Source organism: Numenius arquata, chromosome 12, assembly GCF_964106895.1.
Source record: "Numenius arquata chromosome 12, bNumArq3.hap1.1, whole genome shotgun sequence".
In the NCBI taxonomy this organism is placed as follows: Eukaryota; Metazoa; Chordata; class Aves; order Charadriiformes; family Scolopacidae; genus Numenius; species Numenius arquata.
Window position 1 is genome coordinate 11,103,357 of NC_133587.1, and position 24,794 is coordinate 11,128,150.

Genomic DNA, 24,794 nt, shown 5'->3' on the forward strand with positions numbered 1-24,794 from the left:
GCAGATGGGGAGGGTGTGCTCTGCTGTAGCTACTTGCTGTCTCTGCTCTCACTTCGCACTGCAGCCACTTTCCGGAGCCCGCAGTCAGGTTTGGGATGAGGTATGTATCAATTCATCCCCCTTCATACCCAAGAGGTGAGGGTGGATGCTAGCTCTCCTCATTCTGGCTGACTTGCTGCACTTCCAGCTTGGATGAAGATGAAGAAAAAGATGAAGCTGACAGTGAGTGGGTGCTGCCTTCCAACAGTGAACTGTTGGCTTCTGCGTGGTTTCCCTGAGCAGTTACTAAATCTGTCCTGAAGGGATGACTAACTGAAGCGGAGACAGAATTCATTCAGGACTCAGCTCTGGTTAGCAATCCCGGAAGAAACAAAATAGATTTGAGCTTTTAAATGTTAGGAAGGAGCGTGGAAATCAAAGGGAGGGAGACCGCGGGCATTTCTAGTAACCGGGAAAGCCTGGAGCTCTCCCATATTCTCAGCAACGTTACCGGGATATCGGCGAGCCCCAGCCCCAAGGGAGGGTTATTCTCCCAGTGCCCCAGCAGCACCGCAGCCGCTCCAGAGGGTCTTCATGCTGGGAGCAGGGCTCCTGCTGCACAATTAATTGCATATAACTTAACAGAACCAACACCTGACAGGCAGCCGTGAGCTGGGGCTGATGTTTAACCAGGTTTTTCCCCATCGTGAGGAAAAGTCAACTTCCCATGAAACCACAGAACCAGCAGTTTTTCTCCTCCCATAGTGGTTATCAGGACTAAGGTACAGGTGTTGCTGTGCCAGTGTCCTTTATGCCCAGCTACTCTTTCCTACATCCTCATTTTGTCCCATTTCCTCCTGTCCACAGGCCAAAAGAGCCTGAGCATGTGCTTAGATAAATGCTTTGAGTGTTGGCTGACAGCCCTGACTTGAGAGCTGACAATTTTTCATTGCATTAATCACTCTGGCAAAATTTTTAAAGAGTCAAACCAGGAAACACCCATCAGCTCTTTCCAGACCAAAAGTGACTTAATTGCCCTTTAATTTAAGAGCCCAGGAAGACAGCCAACTTGTTTAAAAACTTTAAAACAATTCAATTCCATCTACGAAGCACAGTCTGTTCCACTCCCCTCTGGGCTGTCGCTGTTAAAATCAATACAGCGGAGGGAGCCCAGAGTCCCTGAATCCCATCCAGGGTGGCCGCAGCAGCAGAGCAGCCTCTCGCAGACCTGTCTCTGCACAACCAAGGGATGGATGAGCCTTTTCTCAGCCCCCAGCGGCTCACGAGCTCTGGACCATCACTCGTTGACCATAGAGGGGAAGATCTTGAAACAAAAGAGGGACAGGGTTTCCCCCTCTGCGCTCTGACCAGATTCGAGGTCTGGCTGTGGGCAGGCATCGCTGGTGCGGTGCTTCTCGGCACGCCTGAAGCTGAGAGACCTGTTCAGGCAGATTTAATTAACTTAATTCCACCTCTTCAAGGCTATTCCTTTGGCTATCTCAAATGATTAGAATGGAAGCCTTGAGTTTACATGTGTCTCACAACTAAGTTGATAGCAATGGTTCAGATAAAGGCTAAAGTAAACCCAAGAGTATATACAGACCTTGGGGATTTCTTACTATCAGAAGAAAGTGTTTTAATTTTGTTAAAAAAAGAATTGATTTAGAGCATTGTGTGTCTTTACTGGTCTCCATACATAGTTCAGCAAATACAGGAATTAGCGGGTAATGCTGATTTAACACCTACCTACTCAAGCAGCCAGCTGTGATTTTCACTCCCTGAGCTGAGATCAGCGGGGCTGTAGGAGCCTATGAGCAGGAGGGATCCCAGGAACGCTGCTGGCAAGGAGCCTTTCCTTCCTACAGGTCGAGCCCTGTAAAATCTCCTGGTTTTCCCATAAGCAGCCAAGTGCACAGACCACGCTCAGGGTCGTCATGGGTCTGGAAGCTGGCAAAGAAGTTTTAAAGAGAAATAACAATGTTTACTTTGTCTCTTTGGAACAGAGTTGTCTGATTTGCAGCTGCGTGAAGTAGCTTAATAAGGTCACTCCTTAATCACCATTCCCCGGAGGCAAAAGAGTCACTCTTTCATCAATCATTTTGTGAGTGGGGAGAGCAGTTTTTGTAGAAATAACCTGATAAAGTGTTTAATTGATTTACCCACTGTACCAAATGAAAACGCAGTCACTCTCAGGAAAGCTGATTAGGGATTAGACAAAGAACATGAAATTTCCTACTTGCCTTAGAAATAGTAAGTCAGAGCGGTCCTGGCAGCCCATCGCTGCACACAAGTGTCTGGTGGAGGCGAACGTGGGCTGTGACCACCCACTCCTGGTACCCGGCACCTTCCCGCACCCCGCTCTGCAGAGCTCCGGCTGGGCTGGATCTGCCTGCGCGGCAGTGGGAGGATTTTCCCGGTGCGGTTACTCAGAGCCGTGCAAACCCTGATGTCTGCGCAGAGCAGAGCAGGAGGCTAAAAAAAGAAAACGTCTTTCATGGCTTTCCCCAACCCTGGAGCTCTCGTACACCAGCCCCGCTCCGAGGGCAGCCGCCGGTCGCAGCACGGCAGGGGGGCTCACAGGGAGGGTCCTGCCTTGTTTTTAACCTCCGAATTGGGGGAGCATTGGCCTTGGAGAGATTAGCAGCATGCAGATTTTTATTTTTTTTTTAATGGAAAAGCTCTCAAAGGAATAAAGATTAAACTCTATTTTTAATCCTCCCCTCCTATCACATCTAGCAGAGGAATGCACTTGATGCAGGGAGAGCGGCAGTAAGTCTTCCCCTCCAGACACGGAGCCTGGAGACACCCCCCTCATCCCAGAGCATCAAAGAGGCCACTTGCAGCATCGGGAATGAGCTCAGCCTTTTATGTTGCCCTCAGGATAAAGGAGGATAAAGCCCAGGCAGCATCAGAGCACAAACTGCACCCCTGAAGCACAGGAGAACCAGCTCCAGAAGAGCAGCCTGTCCCCTCCTTGTCCTAGCGGGATGTACTTTGGGGATACCACCTCCCTGGAGAGAAAATTGGTGCTGGGTTTGGCTGGGGATGCTGCTCCTTGTGTGCTCAGCTTCTGCCTGGGGGGTTGAAACCCTCTGCAGGTGCAAAGGTATTTCCTTGGGGAGCCTGGTGCTGTGTGCTGCTCTCCTTTGGGCTCTTCTAAGCCTCCCAAGGGACAACTGTACTTTTCTAAGCCTACAAGCAGCGTTGGCCAGGGGCAACCTGTGATAACGTAGCTTAATTAGCAATAGCTCTCATCTGCTGATGACCACAGTCCCTACCACGGGCAATTTGCTGGCTGGAAGCCCGTCTGAGCTTTGCCTTTGCAGCAAGGAAAGCAGCGGAGGCTGGATGTGATTAGGGCCACTGGAGCCGAGGGGAGGTTCTCCATGCCAGGAGATGGGATATAGTCACAGCTGCGGTGTCTGAGCAGCTGCTGGCCTGCGCAAGGTGGCCTGAATTTGTCTGGGTGGGCTTCAGTCCTCCTGGCTTTAGTTCTCTGAGCTAAGGAAAGCAGCAGGGATGAAGGGGGGATGAATATCGGTATGATGGACCAGCTCCTCTCAGATTTCTGAAGCTGCAGTGTGGGGTATCCCCTCCTCACCCCGAGCACTGCTCCCCTGCCCTCGGAACAGCCACGACTGCGAGCGAAATGCCTGGGAAGCTATCAGGGAACGTGCACACACATCCTCCAGCCTTCTGCTGGCAAAGGTGTGCCGAAAGCATTGTTTAACCGAGTTAAGCAATTAACACTTGTGCCCCTAAACTATATTGTCTTTTAAAACAGAGCCTTTTCAGTCTTTAGTCCAGATCATGGCCCACAAGCCTGGGGTTAAAGTCGGTTTCTTAAACCAAGAGTAGCTGTTAGGGGAATTAACGGCCGGCTGCTCCTCGGCTCCCAGCGCTGGGTTTTTTCACACCGATGGCTCAGCTCTCGTGTCCCTTGGTGCTACTGATCGCAGTGTGTGCCTTTCTGCAAATTCCTTCTCCTCCCTGCCTGCTTCCCAGATTTCATGGGTGCGGAACAAATGGGATGGAGGAACGAACCATGCTGGGATGGAGCAAGCTCTTTGATTTGGGAATCATCCTGCATTTTTAATGTTATTTGTAATCCATTCCCGAAAGCCGCTCTGTGCTTCCCTCCCTCAATGCCTGTGTGGCTTGTCCCAGTGCCCTCCAGCTCCTACCCATTCCCTTGCACCCCGGGGGACGCCTGTTCCTTTGGGCCTCCTGGGAGATATGTTATCCAAAATGCCAGGGTGACACCAGTGGTCCAGGCACGAGGAATAGCTGTCACCTGCCATGGGGCAGGGATGAGGTGGGGACTGTCTCCAAGACGGTGCTGGAGCTGGCTCTGGGGACCTTGCAGCGGCTCCGGGAGCAGCCTGGCACCCACCCCCTGCCCTGTCCCCGGCTGGGCTGATGTGCTGTACGAGCACAGGCACCCCGAGCTGCCGCCACACAGAAAACCAGCCTCCAAAGCGGGTCACTGAGGTCTTTAATAAAATATACAGTATGCATCCCATGCATAGATAGAAAATTAATTTACATGCTCTTTTCATTATTTGCATAATGCTTTTTAATTAATACATGTAATTCAGTCTTCACATTTTAATATACTTTGCTACTGGAATATTTATGGAGAGAAGGGGAAACTCCTTCCTTTATTCAAGTAACGGTGCAGCAGGAGCTGGCGGGAGCAGAGGATGGAGCTCGCCCGTCCCTGCTCGCAGTCGGAAGGAGCACAGAGGGGACCACAGACCATCCACACTGGAAGACTCAATGATGCCAGGAGCTTGAGCAACCCTCCCATCCCACACCCCCATTCCCTGGGGACCCCTCCCCGAGTCCCAGTGGGGTTCAGAAAGGCCGGACCCGGCACTGGCATTGGTTTGTCTTTTCTTCCCCACGATCAGCAGGTCTCTACGTGCAGAGCCAGCGCCTGCAACTGCGGCTGTACCAAAAGCCAGCCGGGGCAACCGAAAGCCAGCCGGGACAACCAGCACAACCACCATTCAGGTGCCTGGGGCCATCATCCTGCCATCAATCTATTTTTGAGCCGATGAGGTGACTGCAGGGCACACATTTCTCCTGCTCAGAACGGGCATGGCTGGGTGCATTCCTCGGTGCACAAAGATGCTGCACGGTTTCCAAACAGCGAACTAGGGGTCAAGGAAAAACTCCACAGGGAATTAATGCTGTGCTGGAAACAGCCCCAAACGTGCTCAGCCGGTCGGGGATCCGGGTGGGAGTGCCAGACTCCCCTGCCTGGCTGTGAGGTGCTCGGAGGCTGCGGTGACGAGGAGCAGTGCAAGGTCCCCCCTGCCCTGGCTCTCCCACGGACACGGGGGTTGCTCCCCACCTGCGGAAGGAAGGTGAGTGCATTGGCACCCGGGGAGCTCGGCTCCCTGTGGGGACATGGGTGATGCCCAGGGCAGTGTGACCCCGCTCCTGCCCCTGCCTGGTCCCAAGGCAGGGAGAGACGAGGCAGCAGAGCGAAGCTGGACTGGGGCTTGTGGCGAGGGGGACTGGGGCATGTACCCAACCCAGATGGCTTTGGTCATCTCCTCTGCCCCGTCATGGTCTGCTGCAGCCCCGGGGCTCCCTGGCAGCTCTTCCCGCAGTGGAAATCATGAACGTACGACAATGGCAGAGGCTCCATGCCCAGGAGCATACCCCCCATGTCTGCTTCCTGACAGCCCTTTGCAGGGTCTCTGCCTCCTCTCTGTCCTGGGGGCTGCATGCCAATGGCTGCAGAGACCAGCGGCTCCTCCAAAACAAATGCCCCCGTGGCTTGGGAGCCCCATGGAGCAAAGGGCTTGTCGGGGACACCCCCACTGGGGGTGGCCCCTCAGTTCCCCCAGCCTGATCCCCTCTGGCTGCTCCTGCCTTGGAGGACAGGGTCCCTTTTGCCCCGTCACTCCCTGTGGGTGTCCCCCAGTGCTCCCAGCTGTGCCACGATCCCGGCACAACCCCAGACCCACATTCCTGGGGGTCCCAGCGGTGGCAGTGCAGGAGCGCAGTTAAACCCCACCTGCAATGGAAGGAAGATGAGGTCCAGCCGATCCCACTGCAGGGGCTGGGGACAGTGGGGCTCACCCTGGGCTGGACACCACATGTCCTCTCATGCAGACTCATTTCCATCCCATTTTCCCCCATGACCAGCGGGGCAGCTGAGCCTTTCGAGGCTGTTTCCAGCTGGGGGTAGGACAAGGTTGGGGCTGGAATTGATGCTGACCTGGCACAGGACCCGCAAGGGCAACCAGCCTGGTTGGGGGCTGCATCACCCTCAGGCTACTTAAACTCACCCTGGACAACACTAAAGCTCAGGGAAGAGGCAAATCCCCCTTCACGCAGCTGCGGCAGTGCCTGATCAGGGGTCACCTGTCTTTCTTTTTTCCTCACTCCCTTTCTGGCAGGCGTATGTCCAGCGCTGCAGCCTCCGTCTGCAGCCACGGGAGAGCAGGGCCATCACCAGGTGAAGGCTGAAACACGTCCAGGAGGACCTGGACGCTGCGTTCCCAGGGGCTGGAAGCAGCCGGCACCCGCTGGGCATCTCCTCCAACCCCTCCTGTCCTTGGCAGGGCAGGGACGATCCCAGGCGCAGTGCCAGATGCGGAGAGCCTGGCTTCTCCACTGTGTCCCGGTGCCACAGCCGTACCACACTTGCGGTGAGCAAGCGGGTCCCGTGCGTGCCCCGGTGCCACGGGCACGGTTGGGGTCAGGGTGCGGGGTGGGCGCTGGGGGTCAGACCGCGGCGGTCGGGGCTGCCTCTGCCCAGGGAGGTCTCACTCAGAACCTCCGAGTCTCGGTCGCGGCTGGAGATGCTCTCCACGTCCTCGGGGTCTTTCTTCCCGCTGTTCCTCACAGCCGCCTCCAGCGCCTTCTGCTTGCGGTAGAAGTGGGAGAACTTGTTGAAGATGATGGTGATGGGCAGCGCCACGACAAGGATGCCCCCCAGTATGCAGCCCGAGGCGGCCAGCTTGCCTGCCACCGTGACGGGCACCACGTCGCCGTAGCCCACGGTGGTCATGCTGACGGTGCCCCACCACCAGCACGCCGGGATGGTGTCAAAGCCGACATCTTCCTCCTTCTCAGCTGTGTAGGCCACGCCAGAGAAGACAGAGACGCCCACAGCCAGGTAAAGCAGCAGGATGCCCACCTCCCTGTAGCTGTGCTGGAAGGCAAAGCAGAGCGGTGGTCAGTGGGTGCCACCACACCCATCACGGCCAGGACACTGGGATCCCACAGCACAAATACAGCCCTGCACGCCTCCGTCGGGGGTCTCAGTGCCTTCATCCGTCTCTGCCGTGGGATGTCCTGCTGTGGGGCCGGGCTGAGACAGGTTGGGGGTGTGTGGGTGACCCACACCTGGAGCGAGTGGGGCAGCTGGGAAATCAGTCCTGGCACCCACAGCAGCCCCACCAGCAGCCTGCAAGGAGGAGGCAGCGCTGGGAGGGAAAGGGGACCTCTGCTTCCCAGCCAGTGTTCCCTGGCAGAGGCTACCCCCCTGCCTCCAGCGCTCGCTCCAACCCCATCTCAGCTAACAATATTTAGACACATTTTCCCATTTTCCTTTTATCTTGGCAGGTCCCCAGAAACCACCTAATAGGCAGCCTCTAAGTGAAGTGATTTGTATTTTCGCGAGACGCTGGCGATGCACTCACAGGGAAGATGTGTGCCTCCGCTGCAGGCTCAGCTCCAGCCCTTCAGCCCTGGGCTCCCCGGCTGCTGGGGACCCCACAACCAGAGCCCCAGGGACCCTGGTCCTCCTGTACCCCAACACCTTCTACAGTCTCAGTGTCCATTTGACCCTTTGTGAGGGGGGAATTTTCTTGCAGAAACTACTGTTTCTGAGATAATTACATTTCCCTGCTGGTTTTGCATGGGAGACTCAAAGCGAACCTGAGAGCTGACAGGAATCCAAGCAGCCCTGGTCATCAGGTCATAGAATCACAGAATGATATGGGGTTGGAAGGGACCTCTGGAGATCATCTAGTCCAACCCCCCTGCCAAAGCAGGTCCACCCAGAGCAGGTTGCGCAGGAACATGTCCAGGCAGGTTTTGAACGTCTCCAGGGATGGAGACTCCACCACCTCTCTGGGCAGCCTGTTCCAGGGCTCTGCCACCCTCATAGTGAAGAAGAACCTCCTCATGTTTAGCTGGAACTTCTTATGTTCAAGTTCGTGCCTGTTACCTCTTGTCCTGTCACTGGGCACCACCGAAAAAAGACTGGACCCATCCTCCTGACACCCACCCTTGAGTATTTATAGGTGTTGATCAGATCCCCCCTCAGCCTTCTCTTCTCCAGTCTAAAAAGACACAAGTCCCTCAGCCTTTCCTCATATGAGAGGTGCTCCACGCCCCTCATCGTCTTTGTGGTCCTCTGTTGTACCCTCTCCAGCAGTTCCCTGTCCTTCTGGAACCGGGGAGCCCCAGGTCAGTCCAGGGATCCATGCAACGTCAGCATGGGCTGGTGTCAGCCCCTGGCTCCCATGAGGTGCTGCACCCCCCGGCTTGCCAAGCCCCAGCCCAACAGGTCTGGGAGCCCTGGTGGGAATGGGGCCATGGGACACTTGACCTCCCAGGCAGGTGTGCAGGACCTGGGGGGACAGGCTGATGGCAGGGGTGTGCAATGCTCCTTGAAGAAGCCGTCATTTCTCTGGTTTCACACTAAAACATCTGTGTTGCAGTCTGTCATTGGAAATTCGTAATTTTTGAGTAGAGTACAAACCTGTGCCAAAAGCCCGGGAGGAAAAAAGGCAGTGGGCAGTTAGGGGACCAGACAGTGAGTGATACTGAGAAGGGGACTGCCGATGGACAAGCTGGGACCAGGCAAAAGGCTACGGGCCAGTGCTGGGACAAATCCAGCAACCATCTCCCGTCCTTGCCCTCGCGAGGTGTGAGCTGAGAACCTTCTATGCAGCAGGGATGGGGACCCCCGCTCTGAGAGCCTTGCGGATCAAGAAGGGACCACAGAGCCCTTGTTTACTGGCAGGGCCAGGCCAACAACCCGCCAGTGCCAAAGCCGCCACCGTCCTCACAGCACAGCTAGTCCCCTCACTTTTTGATTGTCACAAGCCAATTTCTTGGCTGTTTCTGCCCACTGCTCTGCCAGCTTGCTCTTCATCTTTTGGGGAAAGGAAAGCCAAGCTCTGATCTTGGGGGGGCGGTTTCCAGTCTCCTAACAGCCAGAGAATGCTTTATTGGAGACCACATAATGACTAAACAAAACAACACTCGAGCAAAGCAAACAGCAGAAGACGTGGGAAAAGAGCTTCCATGATCAAGACGAGACTTAAAGGAGGTGGATTCATGGCAGGGAGCGAGAAGACTTTGCTTAGACTGCTGGCAAAAGCTGCTCAGCTAACACCAGTAATACCGAGGGGAAATAATATCCGCCGCCATCACCTGTGGTTGCAAATGCCCTATAGCAGCTCCAAGGGAGCTCCTTGAGAAGGACAAACAGCTCAGAGCCACTGAGTTTCAAGGATGTATCTCTTGGCCACGAAAGGGTTGTTCCTGGCTGGAGCTTAACAGCACGTCTGTGGGTCCCAGACGGGGAGCAGCAGAGCCGAATAACCTTATACATTTTTAAAGAGTGTCAGTTATGGCCCTGGGATGTGTTGGAGGGTGAGGGCAAGGGAGAAGTCAGGCAGCTCGATAGCTCCGGCTCCTGCTTTAATTTACAAGCAGACGCAGCTGGGGTTTGGGTGGGATGCAGGATTAGCTGGGGTTTGGGTGGGCATGGAGTTTTAGCTATGGTTTGGATGGGATGCAGGCTTAGCTGAGGTTCAGGTGGGATGCAGCTTTAGCTAAGGTTTGGGGGAGAAGCAGGATTAGCTGGGGTTTGGGTAGGGATGCAGTTCTAGCCATGGTTTGGATGGGACGCAGGATTAGCTGGGGTTCAGGTGGGATGCAGCTTTAGCCATAGTTTGGGAGGGGTGTAGGCGTAGCTGGCATTCAGGTGGGATGCAGCTTTAGCCATGGTTTGGGGGGATGCAGGCATGGCTGGGGTTCAGGTGGGATGGAGTTTCAGCCATGGTTTTGGTGGATGCAGGCATAGCTGGGGTTCAGGTGGGATGCAGGCTTAGCTAGCACCCTGGGGAGGCGATGCTGGGTAATGAAAGGCTCCAGCAAAACCACCACCCCTCTTGGGGTCTCTTTGGGCTGTTGCCCTGGGAGGAGGTCTGCCTGCCCTTGCGACAGCCATGGGTGGGCTCCTTCCCCAGATGAATGTACATCTCTCCTCCAGCACAGCAGAAGACAAATGAAACGGAAAAGCCTGGTTTGAGCCTGACTGGAGATACCAGCATGGGGACCGAGCACAGAGATGGCCCATGGAGATGGTTACAGCAGCAGGGTGATGCATGTGCTGTCTGGGAACGTGCAGCTCCGGCTCTTCCCACCTATTTGTGTATTTAGGCCCCTAAGGGGATAGACAGCAACTCCTGGAGATCCCTGCAGATGCCTAAATTACTCAGTGCCTGACACCTATTGACTGCCAGTGGGAGACAGGAGCAAACCCGCACCCGGGAAGCTGCAGTAACAGTAATGGATGTTGTGCACGGCAGGGAGGGAGAGAAGGGACCTGTGGGAAGCCTCTCCTCAAATTAAATAGACCCTGGATCAGGCCCCAAGCAATCTGAAGATGGTTCGGAGTTTATGATGCACAAATGGCAGAAATCCCTCTGCTAGCACTTTGGTGGCAGGGGAACAATTACTTGCCTTGCCAGAGCCATCGCTCCTGCTTCCTGGCTGTTAACAGCCTTTACCCCTCTGCTGCTGCTTTATGCTCTTGCAATAGGAAGTAAATTATGATTAACAAGACGTTGTAATTTATGTGCCCAGTAAATCACAACGCCAAGCTGCTGCGTCAGATTTGTGTCTTCGCTCATCCCCATTTACAGCTGGCTCCGGAGTCCCCGGGAAGCGGTTCTTTCCAGCACGTCACTGGGTGAATCAGCGGCTCGGCAGAGGCCGGAGCCGGGATGCTGCCGGCTCCCCGGATCTCGTCTGCTGCTTAATAACATGCAGATGAGCCCATCAGTCCCTGCTCTGCTGCAACGTGTTGTTCACGCTTAAATGGAGCACAGGGTTCAGGGAGCCCTTCCCACGTGTACAATTTTATTTAAATTCCACAAGGTCTGTCACTTGCTAATTGTTCTCTCAAGGTGAGTGTTCAGAAGTATGATGCAGATTGGACTTCAGTCATCTTCGTTTCAAACAATCCTCCCTGGACCCTGTTTTCAGCAGGCTTTGAGGATGCCAGGAATTTTTTCCTCCCCATTTTTTCTGATGCTCTGTGAGATTTGCAGGATTAATGCTGGGCTGGGCTGGTCCTGCTTCACAGCAGAAGTTGGCAGAAGACCTTTCCTGCTGCCCATCCTCATCCTCAGCCACAATTGAGGGTTGTTATTCTCCACAGCTCACCCACGGGAATGGGTCCAACCCTGGCAGTCGAGTCCTGCCGACACCAGGACATCCTATGCCAGCCCTGCCACTGCTGCAGCGGCAAGAAACAGGGTGCCCCCAGCTGTGGCTGTGCCCACTTCATCCCTGCAATGGGCCCTCAGAGGGAGCAACACCAGGACCTGCAGCTCCAGCCCCTGCCAGGTACTGAGTGGGAGGAGAGCATCCCTTTGGTTGAATTTCAAGCTCTGTTATGAAGATTGCTTTCCTTGGCCATTTTTTTGGTACACCACTTGTTTGAAGGGAGAAAAAGTACGGGGACATTTGCATGAGCAATGCTGAAAAACCAGTCTTCTGGCTTGAATGTGGGGACGAGCGGCAGTCCCACGAGCAGAGGAAGTGTTTGCCCTGGTGACCATCACCCCATGCCCAGCAAAAGCCCCATGTGTAGTGGGGACTCAGGAGAGTGTGTCACTCTGTCCTGGCAGGCTTGAGGACTGGCTTTTGGATTTGTCTTGATGCGGTCGCCAAGAATCAGAGACAATTAAAGACTGAGTTTAATTGGCCTCTGCATCAGGCTGGATTTTCTGTGTAAGTGCAGGAGGTGAGGGGACAGTTTCACCCTCCCCAGATTTGGGCACGTGGCCCCCAGCAGGAGGGAGATGGAGGAGGGAGGGATGGATGGTGGGGGAGAGTAGAGACCTGCACAGGGCACGGAGGCTGGTCCGTGCTGCACAGCTGAGCTGCAGTGATGGAGGTCTGGGCTGCAGCACCAGGCTGGTGAGGATTCCATGATGGCTTCATGCTTTGACTCTTGTCACAGCTGCTCTTGCTCTGTCTAAGGAGGCTGGGGGTGCTGCGGAGGGGGTCTGGAGAGCCACAGCCTTGAGGCACACCACTGAGAATGAAGAACTCCTCCCACCAAACCTGCAGGGGTGCCACCTCTTAGCATGCCTGGACCCTGGTCCTTCATTGTCTCAGCATCTCCTCATCCAGCTCTTTCTCCTGAGGACTGCGTGGTCCTGGGCACAGCTTCCCCCATCCCTGCATGCTGTGCTTTCCCCAAGATTTCCAGCACGCTAAGGGGCAGCAGATGGTAGCCCAGTCTCTGCTGAAAGCATGAACCTTGCCGTGGGCTGGTTGTCCCAGGCCCTGCTGCTAACCCTTTGCTTTTCTATTGCCACTCTGTGCTACCCATGGCTAAATATGTGCCAGTCCCATCTTCATCATACCCTGGAGCATCCAAGTGTCAGCCCAGCTGGACCAGGAGCTCTATGTCTCCCTAGAGGGACAGACACCAAGGATTGGATGCTGGCCTCTGGCCACCTGGCAGTGTGCTCTTAGGAGGCTCTCCCTTCTCCCAGACCGGGGACAGGAGCAGCTCCAAGCCACACACTGGTGCTGGCACACCCCGCAGCTGCTGGCTCAGCTAGGCACTGACCTGCTTCTGGTGGGATGTCACCATCCACCCATGCATGGCTGAGTCCGTTCCACCACCGTGCAACAGGGCTTGCACACCATGGTGGAGAAGGGATGGCTGAATCCCTGGAAGCACCAGCTCTGCATGAAGCAGAGTCTGCATCCATGGAGTGACTTGTTGTTTGCTCTAAGCTTGTGGACAAAGAGGACTCATGCGGTGCTCCCCATGCTTGGTTGCTTTAGCAGACACACAAACCAATAGCCCAGCCCACCACACCAAGCATGCTCACCAGACACCACCCCGAGCTGGTAGCTCACTGGGAATGGGAGTGTCCACATTCCCCGGCTGCATCAGAGGTTTCCTTCTCACCCAGAGACCTCTGATGATAGAGGAGATAGATAAGAAGATAGAGAGCCAGTTTACCTTCAACGTGGCCCCCAGTGACCTCAGTCCAGTGGAGTGCCGAGCCAGCTTCAGCACCCGGAATATCCTCATGAGCCGAAACACCTGCACTACCTTGCCCAGGTTGCCCAGCTCCGAGTCACTGCCCATGGTCACGTCTACCAAGAGGGTGAAGTAGAAGGGCAACACTGAGACAATGTCAATTATGTTCAGCGGGTGCTTGAAGAACTTTCTGGGGTTGGGGGAAAGCAGGAGACGGGAAGACACTTCGAAGGTGAACCAGGAGATGCAGAAATACTCCAGCTTGTGCAGGACTGGTTCGTCGAGCACATTGCCATTCTCATCCACCTCCTGGTACTCGGGCATGCTATGGATGCACATGGTGGCTATGGAAACCAGCACCACGCTGATGGACACGAAGCTGAAGAGCTTGCTGGGGATGGAGTAGCCGGGGTTCTCCATGGTGAGCCAGAGGCGTTTGCGCACGTTGCCACAGCGCAGCGTGCTGTAGCGCAGCAGGTCATGGTTGATGTCAGAGATCTCATCAGGGGACGTGTCCACACTGCTGACCTCGCTCTCCTCATCCCAGTTGTGGTGCCGGCTCTCTAGCTTGCGCTCATGGTAGCGGTAGCTGCAGCAGGAGTCCAGGAAGAACTCGTTGATGCCCCAGTACTCAATCTCCTGGCAGAAGGAGAAGACACACAGCTCCTCCATGACGTGCAGCTTCCCCGTCTGGTAGAAGTGGAGCACGTAGAGGAAGAAGCCAGGGTTTCGGTCAAAGTAGAACTCCCTGGCGCTCACGTCGTAGTCATCGCAGAGCTGCAGGATGGACTCCTCCGAGTCGCAGGAGAGCAGGCGTCCCAGGCGGGTGTCGGGGAACTTGGAGAGGGCGCTGGAGCTGAGCCGCCTTCTCAGACCCCCCACATTGATGTTGATAACGTCCTCCTCAAAACTGGGACCCCAGTAATTTAAGGACTTGTTGACCATGATCAGCAGAGCGGGAGCTGGTTCCACCTGCGGGCGAGACACAGTAGGGTTGGAGAGGACACAGGGCTGTAGGGGACACAGGGCTCCCCCTGATCTGGGTGTTCCCATGGCAGGGGGGGCCAGAAGCAACCCCAGGGGAACGAGGGGAGATGTCTGCACTCTTAAAATTGAGGACCAGGGAGAGGGTTGGGAAACAGCTTCCGGCAGTTGTTCTTTGGTGGTATGGAAGGAGAAAAACAAAAAACAAAAAGCCAATGATTTTTCCAGGTCAAACTTTTCCTTGCTTTTTATTTTTTACCTCTTAAAGTTTCTCCCTTTGCTAATGGCCTAAGGCAGGCAGTTTACTGCACCTCCAGCACCTCATCCACGGGGATTTCCTTGTTCAAACAGGTAATTAGTCACTGAAGGGAGGATTTATCCCTCCAAATGGGCTCCTCAGTGGAAAAAACATCTCCTCAAACCACCACCGCAGTGATTCTGCCAAAGAGCTTTGTAGCCTGACTACCCATGTTGCTAATTAGACCTGGTCAAAAAGCCCTTAGATGGTGCAATCTTCCCAGCAGCAAAAGCAGTTTTGCCAGAATCAAAGTGTTTTCACAGAAGGTATCAGTTTTAGGGAGAATCTCAGGGAAAAAGTGTCAAAACAATTCATCTGCCTGCTTTGTTTCCTCTTGTGTGTTCTGTCATGTAAAATATTAAGATTATTTTTATAATGTTGAAACATAACAAAAACATGATTCAGAATCATTGATGACTGAATTAAAAATCTGTATGTTGGTAGGAAAATAAAAACCAAAGTTTTAGTTTCTATTGTGTTTCAGGATTTTAAAAGTTTCGGGGAGCTGGGCTTTTCCATGCAGCAGGAATTCCATTTTCTAATGAGCAGCACTTAAAGCATCTAACAAAGAGAAGCAATCACACACCTTCAAATGCATTTACCCATCTTGACCAGAAGCTTAGAATAAAAAGGCAAATAAAAAGGTTTGTGATCTTTCAGCATCACCTTGAAATCAGACTTCTCCACCTACCTTATTCATCCAAACACCTGGGGAGGTGTGGAGCAGCCCATACCCACACAGTCCCCTCGCTCCTGGTGCTGGGCGTCCTCAGGAGGGGCACAGCATTTGCTCTCTTGCTTGAGGAATTATATTTTCCCACACACATTGGCTACTTTGGAAAAATCCTGCTATTAGGTGTGACTTGCTCCTGAGCTCTGCTTGCTCTTCAGGGCGGCTACTGGTGCCAACATGACTTCTGCAGCCCTGATGGTTGTGCTGCAGTGGTCACTGAGGTGTTTGTGACCTCCAGACTGGCCTGTGTCCCATCCCAAAGCCTTCCCTCCCTGGTTTTAATCAGCAGCTTGTTAGAGAAATCCCTCACCTTCTCCATCTTGTATCACCCAGTGAAGTTTTCAAACTTTTAGGTGACACAGGAAGAAGCCACAGCCACGAGGAAAAAGGCTGCAACAGACCCTGTGGTGATGCCAAGATGCCACCAGACACCACACAGGACAGTCCGGTCCGACAGGAGCTGCTAAGGGCAGGTCAGTGACATGAGGAGGGTCCCCCTCCCAACCAGGGGAATCCCAGTTCCTCTGCAGACCCCATTGCACCCCAGCCCTGCCTTGTTCACTGGACATCTCATGGGGTTTATGGGGAACACCAAAGCAGGGGAAGGGCTCTGGGTGTTTTCCAGTGTCTGAGAAACACAGCGTAAAAGGTTTGTCAGACCGGGAGGGACCTGGAGGACATTTTCACGTCTAAATCTGGAGGTCAGAGCAGAGCTGGAGAGGAGCAGGTACTGGAATAATGGTTAGAAATGAACCCCAGAGGTATGTTTTTAAGCTGAGCAGGGCTGTGGGAGCAGCAAATGCCAGATTTGTGCCAGGCAAAGGCATCTGCTAACTCCACTGCATCTCCCAGCCAGGGCTCCTTAAAGACACAGGCTTTGCACCACAAAGCCAGCGCTTCCCATCACACCATGTCTGGAGGAGGGAACCGGCTTGTGATAAGCCTCAGAGCTTAATGGGCTAATTGTCTCGCTTTCCAAAGGGGAGGAAATAAAATGAAGGATCAACTTTTTGAATGCTTAAGACAAAAGTGAGAGAGAAAAAGGGGTGTAAACACTCCTTTTGCAGGGATAAATTGGAATTTCTGTGACAGATTAGCTTTTCCAGGGAAGACATCACACAGCCCATCTGTGGGGTGGGGATGACTAATCCAGGTTCCTTCCAGAAGGATGCTCATGCATTCAGGCTACAAACACACACACACACACACACACACGCACAAACAGGACCGTGGGGGTGGTCTGTGGGATCCAGCTTACCCCACACCTATCCTCAGCCTTTCTCTGCACCTTCCCTGCACAGCAGCTGCCCTGGGAGGCCAGGCCAAATGTCACCGAAATCATAGGCAAGGTGGTTTTGGGGCTGGGCTGGGGTACCCGGGTGGCTACAGGGGCTATGCTGGGGAGGCAGGACAAGCCTGAAGCGTGGTCCAGCTCAGCAGGACCATCCTCAGCACACAGCTCTGGGTGAGATGGCAAAACCCTGAGAGCCAGGAAGGAGCCGGCTCCCATCTCTCTCCCAGCTCAAGAGAAAAAAGTGGGTGTCAGGACCCTGTAAGCCTTTGTACCCCAGGGAAATCCGTCCATCCCTCCATCCCTCCCACACAGGAAGCAGAGCGAGGAGAAGGGTCGCGAACTGTCTGAGATGCTCCTTTCTGATGTTCTGTTTCTGAATAGAGCAAATTATTTCTGCCCACATACAGCTTTCATGGAGGAATCTAAAGCAGCAATTAATAGTTTTATAACTCTTTTCCCTGCTCATTTCATGACTAGCTAAGCTCAGCTTTAGAACAAAACTGAGGTTTGAACTAAGACCTGGCGTGATCTCCCCTGTTGGATGATCGAAGCATGCGCCCAGCTCGCATTTGCAGGGGTATCTGCTGGGAAACAGAAGCTTACGTCGGGAAGGTCGGGTGTTTTTTATTTCAAAACACAATGGACAGAGAATACAAATGTGTCTGTCTGGAATAATGTGAATTTGCAAAATTTTCCTTTAGTTGAAGCAAAATTTCCGTAAATGACTGGTAAAATAGAACAGATAAAGCCAATTTCTTTCTGATAAATTTTGAAATATACTGTAAGCTATTTTAAGGAGACAACCACCAGAATTACACAAGCCCAGTGCAAGCCGGGTGTTGGGCATTCAAATGAATATGTATCTTGTGGAGAAAAAAATCTCTGATACATGCATTTATGACAGTAAAAAATATAAAACCAGATCAAGCATATCTGAAAGAAATGCTAGAAGAGTTTCCCTTGACAACGTATTTTTTTCTTAAAGCCTTTCAAATGGAAGTTATGTATATTTATTCTAACTGAGAGAGGGGACCCAAGGGAGTGGGAAGGAAGATGCTAATAGATATTCAAGAGAGGATGCAGCAAGTGCAGGGAGTATCGCACACAGGGGCTTTTCCGACCAGGTACAATGGATTTAGATTAACAGTCCAAATAAAAAGCCCTGTACTTACAGCTCAGCGAGGCTTCCCAGCAGGGAGTCGTGTGGCTTGTCTCAAAGGAGCCATTAGAAATGCGTAGAGAAGGAGGAAACCCTTCATCCTTTGCATGTAGCCCAGTCCTAAATGCCCTGTCACCCTGGCCTTGCGACCCTGCAGGTCCCAGGTGTGTAGGGCTGGTGGCTGCAAACCGCTGGAGGAAGTCCTGTGCGGGATGCCCATGGGGCTGTGGTAGGGCTGGGGGTCCCCCTCTGGGTACCTGGGGGGGGCAGTGGGGCTGTCTGACCTCCCAGCTCCTGTAGGATGCTCTCCCTATCAGCCATGAGCTGGGGAAGGACTAGAGGGGGGAGACGCCTGCTTTCTGGTCAACCAAAAGTGCCCATGTGGAATCCTGTCCCCATCGCTGAGGGTCCCTGTACCCATCCACCTGAAGATGCTCAGGACCAAGCCCTTCCTTCGGCAGTAGGGGGGGTTTACCAGGCGGGCAGGGGGGAGGATGGAAGGGGGATTCCCATCGCTGGCTGCTCCCCGCAGGCAGAGCATAATCTCCTGCTGTACACTGAGAGGCCACCGAAACGCCCAGGGCTGGGGATGCAGATGACGGGGAGAGCCCTGCTCGCTTTGGGGTGCGGGAAGAGGTGATTACCAACAGTCGGGGTCTCTACAGCGAGCGGGCAGCCCAGTGCCCGGTACAGATGATGCCCTGTCCTGTGCCAGCCTCGGATCTCAGGTCCCAGGCAGTGGGTGCCACTCTCCAGCGGGGACCCCCGTGCCCTGCCCAGCTCCCTGGGAAGGGGGAGATGCACCCCCCCGTGGGGACAAGGCTTCGGGGAAAGGGTCTCTCCTACACCCACCTGCGGAGAGATGGGAAGGAGTATCCCTGTGCTCCGGGTCCCAGCAGCATCCCGGGATGCGGTCGCTGGTTTGGCAGCTCCCTGCTCATCCCGGGATGTCGGTGCCTCGCTTCCCCGCTCACCCCGGTGTGCCGCTGCCCCCGTCCCTGCTCATCCCCCCCCTTCTCCCCCCTCCCTCCCCCCCCGGCATGCCGCTGCTCCGGTTGCCCTCTCACCCCAGGATGCCGGTGCCCCGGTTGCCTGCTGCGCCTCAGAGTGCCGATCCCTGCAGTGCCCGGGGATGCCGGTATCCGGGGGTGCCTGCGCCCCGCTCCCTGCTCTTCTCTGGGTTGCCCATCTCGCCGCGCCCCGGGATGCCGGTGTCCCGCATCCCCACCCTGCCCCGCGATGCCGGAGCCCCGGGTCCCCGGGAAGCCGCTGCCTGCAGCACCCCGGGACGCCGGTTCCCGCAGCACCCCGGGATGCCGGTGCCCCGGGTCCCCGCGATGCCGGTGCCTGCAGCACCCGGGGTACCGGAGCCCGGCCCCGCTCCGCCGCTCACCTGCCTCGGCGCCGCCCCCGCCGCAGCGTGCGCGCCCGGCGCGGAGCCGCGGAGCCCTGCGGGGCCGGCGGCGGCGGCAGAAGCTCGGCGGAGCCGGAGGGGACGGGGGTCCCGCCCGCCGCCCCTCCCGGTGTGCCGCCCTCCGGCCCGCCCGCCCGGAGCCGCGGGGTGGGAGCGGGGAGGCGAGGTCTGTCCCCGGTCCCCGGCGGCTGCGGTGGGGCTGGTCCCTCCCGATGCTCTGGGGCGGCCACGGGGGCGGCCCCCGAGCTCTGTGCAGGAGAGAGGGCTGGGAATGCCCGGGGATGCCCCGGGGGAAAGACCACCCGTTCCCTCGGGGAAGCCCACTGAGAGGGCAACACGGGGGACCCGATTTTGGCAAAACCGGCTGGCGGGTTGGCACAACTCCGGTGTGAGGCAGGTGGTTTCTGGCAGTAGGGTGGGAAACCTGGGCCAGGCATGGGTACACCCGCTCCGATTGCCTTACCTGACCTGCTGGAAGCGCCTGCGGGACAGCTGGTGGGAGCCGGGGTGGGGATACAGCCCTCGTCTGCTCCTGGCCTACCCCAGCTCTTTGCAAAGCCACCCAAGTGGTGAATGCTGCCCTTGGGGGGCTGAGCCCCGGGAGCTATATGGGGTGCAGCGTGCTGTCCCGTGCTGCGGGTGCTCAGGCCGAGCAGGGTCCCAGCATCGGTGCCTCCCTGTGCTGGGCAGATGATATCCCTCTGCCCTCGCAGTCACCCTCCATGCGATCCAGCTCCATCTTCCTCCTTGGGACTGGGGATGCGTAGGGCACCGGGGCAGCTCCCCGGGGAAGAGCCTCCCTGGCTGGCTGAGCTCCCCGTTGTCTCTTCAGATGCTCGTTGGGAGGTGGGTGAAGGCAGAGAGTCCCAGGCATGGCACACACTGCGTTTCAGGTCAGCGAGCTGCCACCGCCACCCAGGGCCATCCCTGCATGGCCTGGGGACCGCTGCAAGCACACCAACTCCCCCAGAAGTCAGCGGCCAGAGCAGAGAGACAGCAAAGAGAGGATGGGAGACCTTCCTGGGGTAACAGCCGGGGCTGCATGTCCGTGCAGTGATGGCTCATTGCTCCGGCAGCCGGCACAGAGCCGCTGTGTCAGACAGGCGACTTGCACGGGGCGAGACTTCACACCACCCTCCGCATCGGATCCATCGGCTTGCTGATTCCAGCCCGAGGGGCTGGAGCCTGCAGGCCCTCACCCTTCTCTGGGCTTGCATGCGGCTGGCTGAGAGCTCTTCTTGGTGGGGAGCATCCTTCCCCCTGCCCGCACGCCCGCCTCCTGCAGCCGCGTGTGCTGCCAGCCCTGTCCCTGCGCCAGGCAGCGCTCGCCGCTGCGGGGCCATCAGCGTGTTTCCATGTGTGTGATGTGTCAGACCGTGTGTGCTGTGTGCTTGTTTACATGGGAAGGAGGCAGCAGAGGGAGGGGGAAGGGATGACTTTGAGGGAGGCCTCAGAAAAGAAAAAAAAAAAAACCCGAGGAAAAAAAAAAAAAAACTGAGGGAAATTCCTCTGTTCAGTGATATGGAGCAAAAAGCATTTATTTTTATGGCAATTAGGGATGGCTGAGCATCCCTGGAAGCTGCAAGATAAACATGCCCAGCTTTGTCTGCTCTGGGCGCTTGCAGCAGACACCTTCAGCCCAGCTTGCAGCGGGTGCTGAGCCCCAGCGGGGTGCAGCTCGCGGGGTGGGAGGAGGGCTGGCTCCCGCACGGGGTTTTCTCCGCCTGTCACTGACATCCTGTGATCAGCATGAATTTTCTTCTCCCTTCTGAAAGTATTTCTCAGCCAGCCATTTTTTCAAGGAAAGAGCCATGTCTCGCACTGCGAGGGTGCCCACTCTGTCTGGCACTTTGTCTCTGCACCAGGACATCATTTACACGGTGCCACAGAGCAGACCTGAGCTCCGTCCCCCCAAAACCCATCTCTCCCAGCACCGGCAGGTTTGCTGAGTGGTCCCTGGACTGTGCAGAGGAGCTGAAGCATGAGTGGGAAGCGAGGCAGGGAGCTGCAGGGGCTCTACCCGTAATGCCACCAGGCTGGAGGGGTCACCCTGGGAGAGGTTGGGATGACACAGAGGGAAGATACCTCCATGTCTCTTGCTGCAGCCCAAATCCCTGGCTGGAAGTGGCTACAGGAGAACAAAGTTCACCTTTTGGGCTGCAGAGGCCCCGCGTAGGCTTGTGCTGGCATCATGGCATCCTTCAGGGGGGGACTTGGCTGCAGCATCAGTGGCTCCTGAGGTGAATTTTCCCTTTGCCGCACAAACTCAGATGCGAATGGCCAGACTCCTCCATTAGCCAGCCAGAGCTTGTTGGCCTGACTTCACACTGATGCTGGCAAGCCATGGCAGGAGAGGGAAACTCCCATGTTAAGGCTCTTTCCCAGCAAATCAAGGTGCAAAGGCCCTTCCTAGGCTGTGCTGGGAGGCTGTGGGTCGCCGTGGCAGGGGCCAGCCCTGCGCCTCCGCCTCCACTCCTGAACTAACTGGCAGTGATGTGGCGATGGGAACAGGCAGAAAATCAGGTCAGCTGGAAACGCCTCGCCATCTCTTCCTTTCATGTCTCCCCTCATCTTCCTCTCCTGGGGAAGGTAGGTCTCCTCCCGCCGAAGCCCCGGGGGGGATTTTGTCGATAACCACATGGCAAATCCTCCACACAGGGATGGGGGATGAAGCCTCTTGCCGTGGTCTCTTCTGCAGTCTGGAAGCAAATCGCAGAGGCAGGGTGAGTCTGAAGCCAGCAGCCATTTCAGTGCTGCAGTGAGTCATCCCGAAAGGCGCTCAGCTTGTGGCAGCTCCGCTCCTTTCTTCTTTCTGCCTGTTTTTTTTTTTTTTTTTTTTTAATAGCTGATGTAGCAATAAATTAAAAAATAGGCGAAAATATATATGAATATAGCATGTCTGCAGAGCTCCTTTAATTAAAAGAAAAATCTTCAAGCACTTTTCAGCCCCTTGGACATCTGTTGTGAAAGGCCGGAGCTGCTGGGTACCTGCCACGTGGGAGGGTGGGACAGAGCGGGGCGAGCGCTAGCACACCTGCGAAAGCGGGGGGATCTGTGGAGCTGCTGACGGGGGCTGATTAATTCTGGGGACACGAAGACAAAGCATTTAACAAATAGTCCTTTCCAGAGGGAAAGAGCTAAATTAGGGCAGACACAAAAGCCTGGGCTTGCAGTTCTCAGTGGAAGTGGAAAAGACTTCTGGGCTTTCCTTAATACTGTTTTTTTTCCTGGTGGTTTCTTTGCTTGCTGGTGTGTTTGTCCCTCCATGGATTCCTACGAGGCCTGGAAGGGGATAGCTCCAGCCAGAGGGGTTTGAGCTTCTCCCTCCTGTTCTCGTGCCATCAGCTGTCCCCATTCCTGTGCCATCAGCTGTTCCCATTCCCATGTCATCACAGTTCCCAAGCTGCCTTGCCTCTCCCTGGAGCTGGCCCACAGGGTAGTGGGGAGGGAAAGCCGAGTCGTCATTGCAGCATCCTCCAAGCAGGAGGAGGGGAGTGGGGACCACCAGCTCTGGGAGTCGCATCCCCACAACCCCCATCTTCCTCCCAGAGCCACAGAGTGTCTGTAGGTGTTGCTGATAGTGGGATCTCAGCCTTCTCAATGCTAAGATTATTTAACCAACCTCCTTCAGATTTGAGCCTCCCCAAGGCTGTGCCAGAGCCCTTGGATGCACCCATGGCATCCAGCCCCTGCAGAAGGTGACTGCGTTGCCATCCGTCTGTGGTGGGCAAGGGACAGGCTCATGGTGCATTACCTGGCTACAGCCAATGGCTCCAACAGCCTGGAATGTTTTTGGCTTGGAGTTTTACTGAGCCCACTTGGTGCCTAAGCCAGACAAGATTAATGAATGTTCCCTGAACTTGCTGGAGATCTTGGCTTGCAGTTGGGCTGTGAAGCTGTAACCAGAAACATGAGGAAATTTTGAGAGTCTTAATGCAGCGGTGGCTATTCTTTATATAGATGGCCAACCTCTGGAGAGGGAGCATGGAGATGCTGCGGTGTAAGGTCTGGAAGGCTTCCACTTCCCCCGAGGACGTGCATTGTCCCCGTCTCACAGCAATTTGCAATCTCCAATGTGCTGCGCCCCCTCCCTCCACTCTGTCTGTGCCCCAGGATGTTTCACTGCCTTTCAACGCCCACGTCCCCAAAATCAGATTCAACAAAGCCAAGGGTCGTTCCCAGGCTCATCATTAAGCTGCTGGAACATCTTGGGCCAGGGCTTCCCGTGGGGCCAGTAGCCCTCTCCAGACCATTCCCAGCAGGGCTAGGAGCCACCATGGGCAGGGATGCTGCATGGTGTTAGAGGAAGGCCCAGGCTAGTTCACTCCCCCTAGGTGGGTGCTCTCGCTGGCAGATCAACCCTGCCGTGGTTCAGGGCTGGTGACTTACTGCTGGGCCCAAGAAGGCTGCAGAGCCTCCATGCAGGGAGCAGGGGTGTCTGACGGCTCCTCGGCCTCCTGATGGATATTCCTTTGCTGCTGCGAGGAGAATCACTGCTGCCTTTGTGTCAGAGCCCAGATTTTACAACACCAGCTATGGATTTTTCCTGCCGTACAGCTGGTCTGGCTGCTTGTTGCCATATTTTTGTAGTTTTAGAGGTTTTTTTACCAGCAGCCTTTGAGCAAGCAGTAAAGGAGCAGCCAGGGATGCAGGGGCAGACCCAAGGAAAAGAGCTCGCTGGCTGAGCCTGGCTGGTCGAGAGAGGCTCGGGCACTCGGTCCTGCAAAAAGCACACAGGACCCCACGCTTCATCCCCCTCCTTCCACCAGCATCACCATGGGCTCCCCTCACTCTTTGATTGATTTAAGGGATCCAGGGCTTGCTTTTTAGGCATGTGCCCTCCAAGAGAGAACACATCTACCTTCTTTCCAAAGTCTTGGAGCAGTGGAAGAAGCATTTGCATCCCCAGAAAACACCCAGTGGTGGACAGCCTGTGCTGGGACACAGCGTGACACTCAGGCAGGAGCCCCATTTGCCTGGGCGCTGGAAGGAGCCTCCCGATGACATTTCAGAAAAACATTTTGTCTATTTTTAGTGGCCGTAGTGCACAGAGCCAGGGAGGCAGTATGTGAGTCCTGAGCGCTGGTCCAGCCCCGTGCTGGAGACCAGGGCTAATGTGACAAGCAGTCGTGCGTCTCTGAGGATGCTTGGAGCAGCAGCGGGCTGCCCTTGGCTCATTAACGTGATCCAGTCACAGGAGCTCCTGAAGCAGAAAGGTATTTGGGCAACAGCCCATTGCCTGCTTTTTGGTCTCCGCTTGGCCACGCTCTGATCATGTTGGGACCAGGGTGTTTCTCTGATTTGTGCTCTCTCTCTGATTCGAACCTCGAAGGTCCAAACCTCTCCATTTGCCCGTCTGTGCAAGAACCCGACACGACGGTCTGCGATGCTGCGTGGCTTTCACCCATCTCTCCCTGATTAATGTGAAACCCAGCTCCATGAATCATTCATGAAGCTTTATTTAGTATAATGATTTCTGACATCCAGTGCCTGGGAATAGCATTTTGGGACAGACCGCTTGCGACCAGCAAACTCCAGAAATAATGAGCTGACGTTTATCCCATCTGAACTGGGAACATGCAGAAGGGAAGGGAGAGGGGCGAAGCAGCCCTGCCTCCTTCAGAGGGAATCACAGGTTGCTCTCTAATTAGCCAAATGTG

At 55.3% G+C, this 24,794-nt stretch overlaps 1 protein-coding gene across 1 annotated transcript; it reads right to left on the reverse strand.

Moving 5' to 3' along the window:
• Window positions 1-6,697: 6,697 nt before the first annotated feature.
• On the reverse strand, window positions 6,698-18,210 carry KCNS1 (potassium voltage-gated channel modifier subfamily S member 1). Its single transcript, XM_074157276.1, has 4 exons — window positions 18,146-18,210; window positions 15,508-15,511; window positions 13,232-14,224; window positions 6,698-7,153 (listed from the first exon to the last, which is right to left on the reverse strand). Exons 3-4 carry the CDS (start codon window positions 14,195-14,197, stop codon window positions 6,698-6,700), a joined length of 1,422 nt encoding a protein of 473 aa, XP_074013377.1. The 5' UTR covers window positions 14,198-14,224; window positions 15,508-15,511; window positions 18,146-18,210.
• Between the last annotated feature and the right edge of the window lie 6,584 nt (window positions 18,211-24,794).

What these genes read in the sequence shown, in the direction of transcription:
- KCNS1 (XM_074157276.1), bottom strand. Translation starts at nt 14,197, where the DNA reads ATGGTCAACAAGTCCTTAAATTACTGGGGTCCCAGTTTTGAGGAGGAC. An exon ending in CACTGGGGGCCACGTTGAAG is followed by an intron (nt 7,154 to 13,231) that starts GTAAACTGGCTC and finishes TTTGCCTTCCAG; the next exon opens with CACAGCTACAGGGAGGTGGG.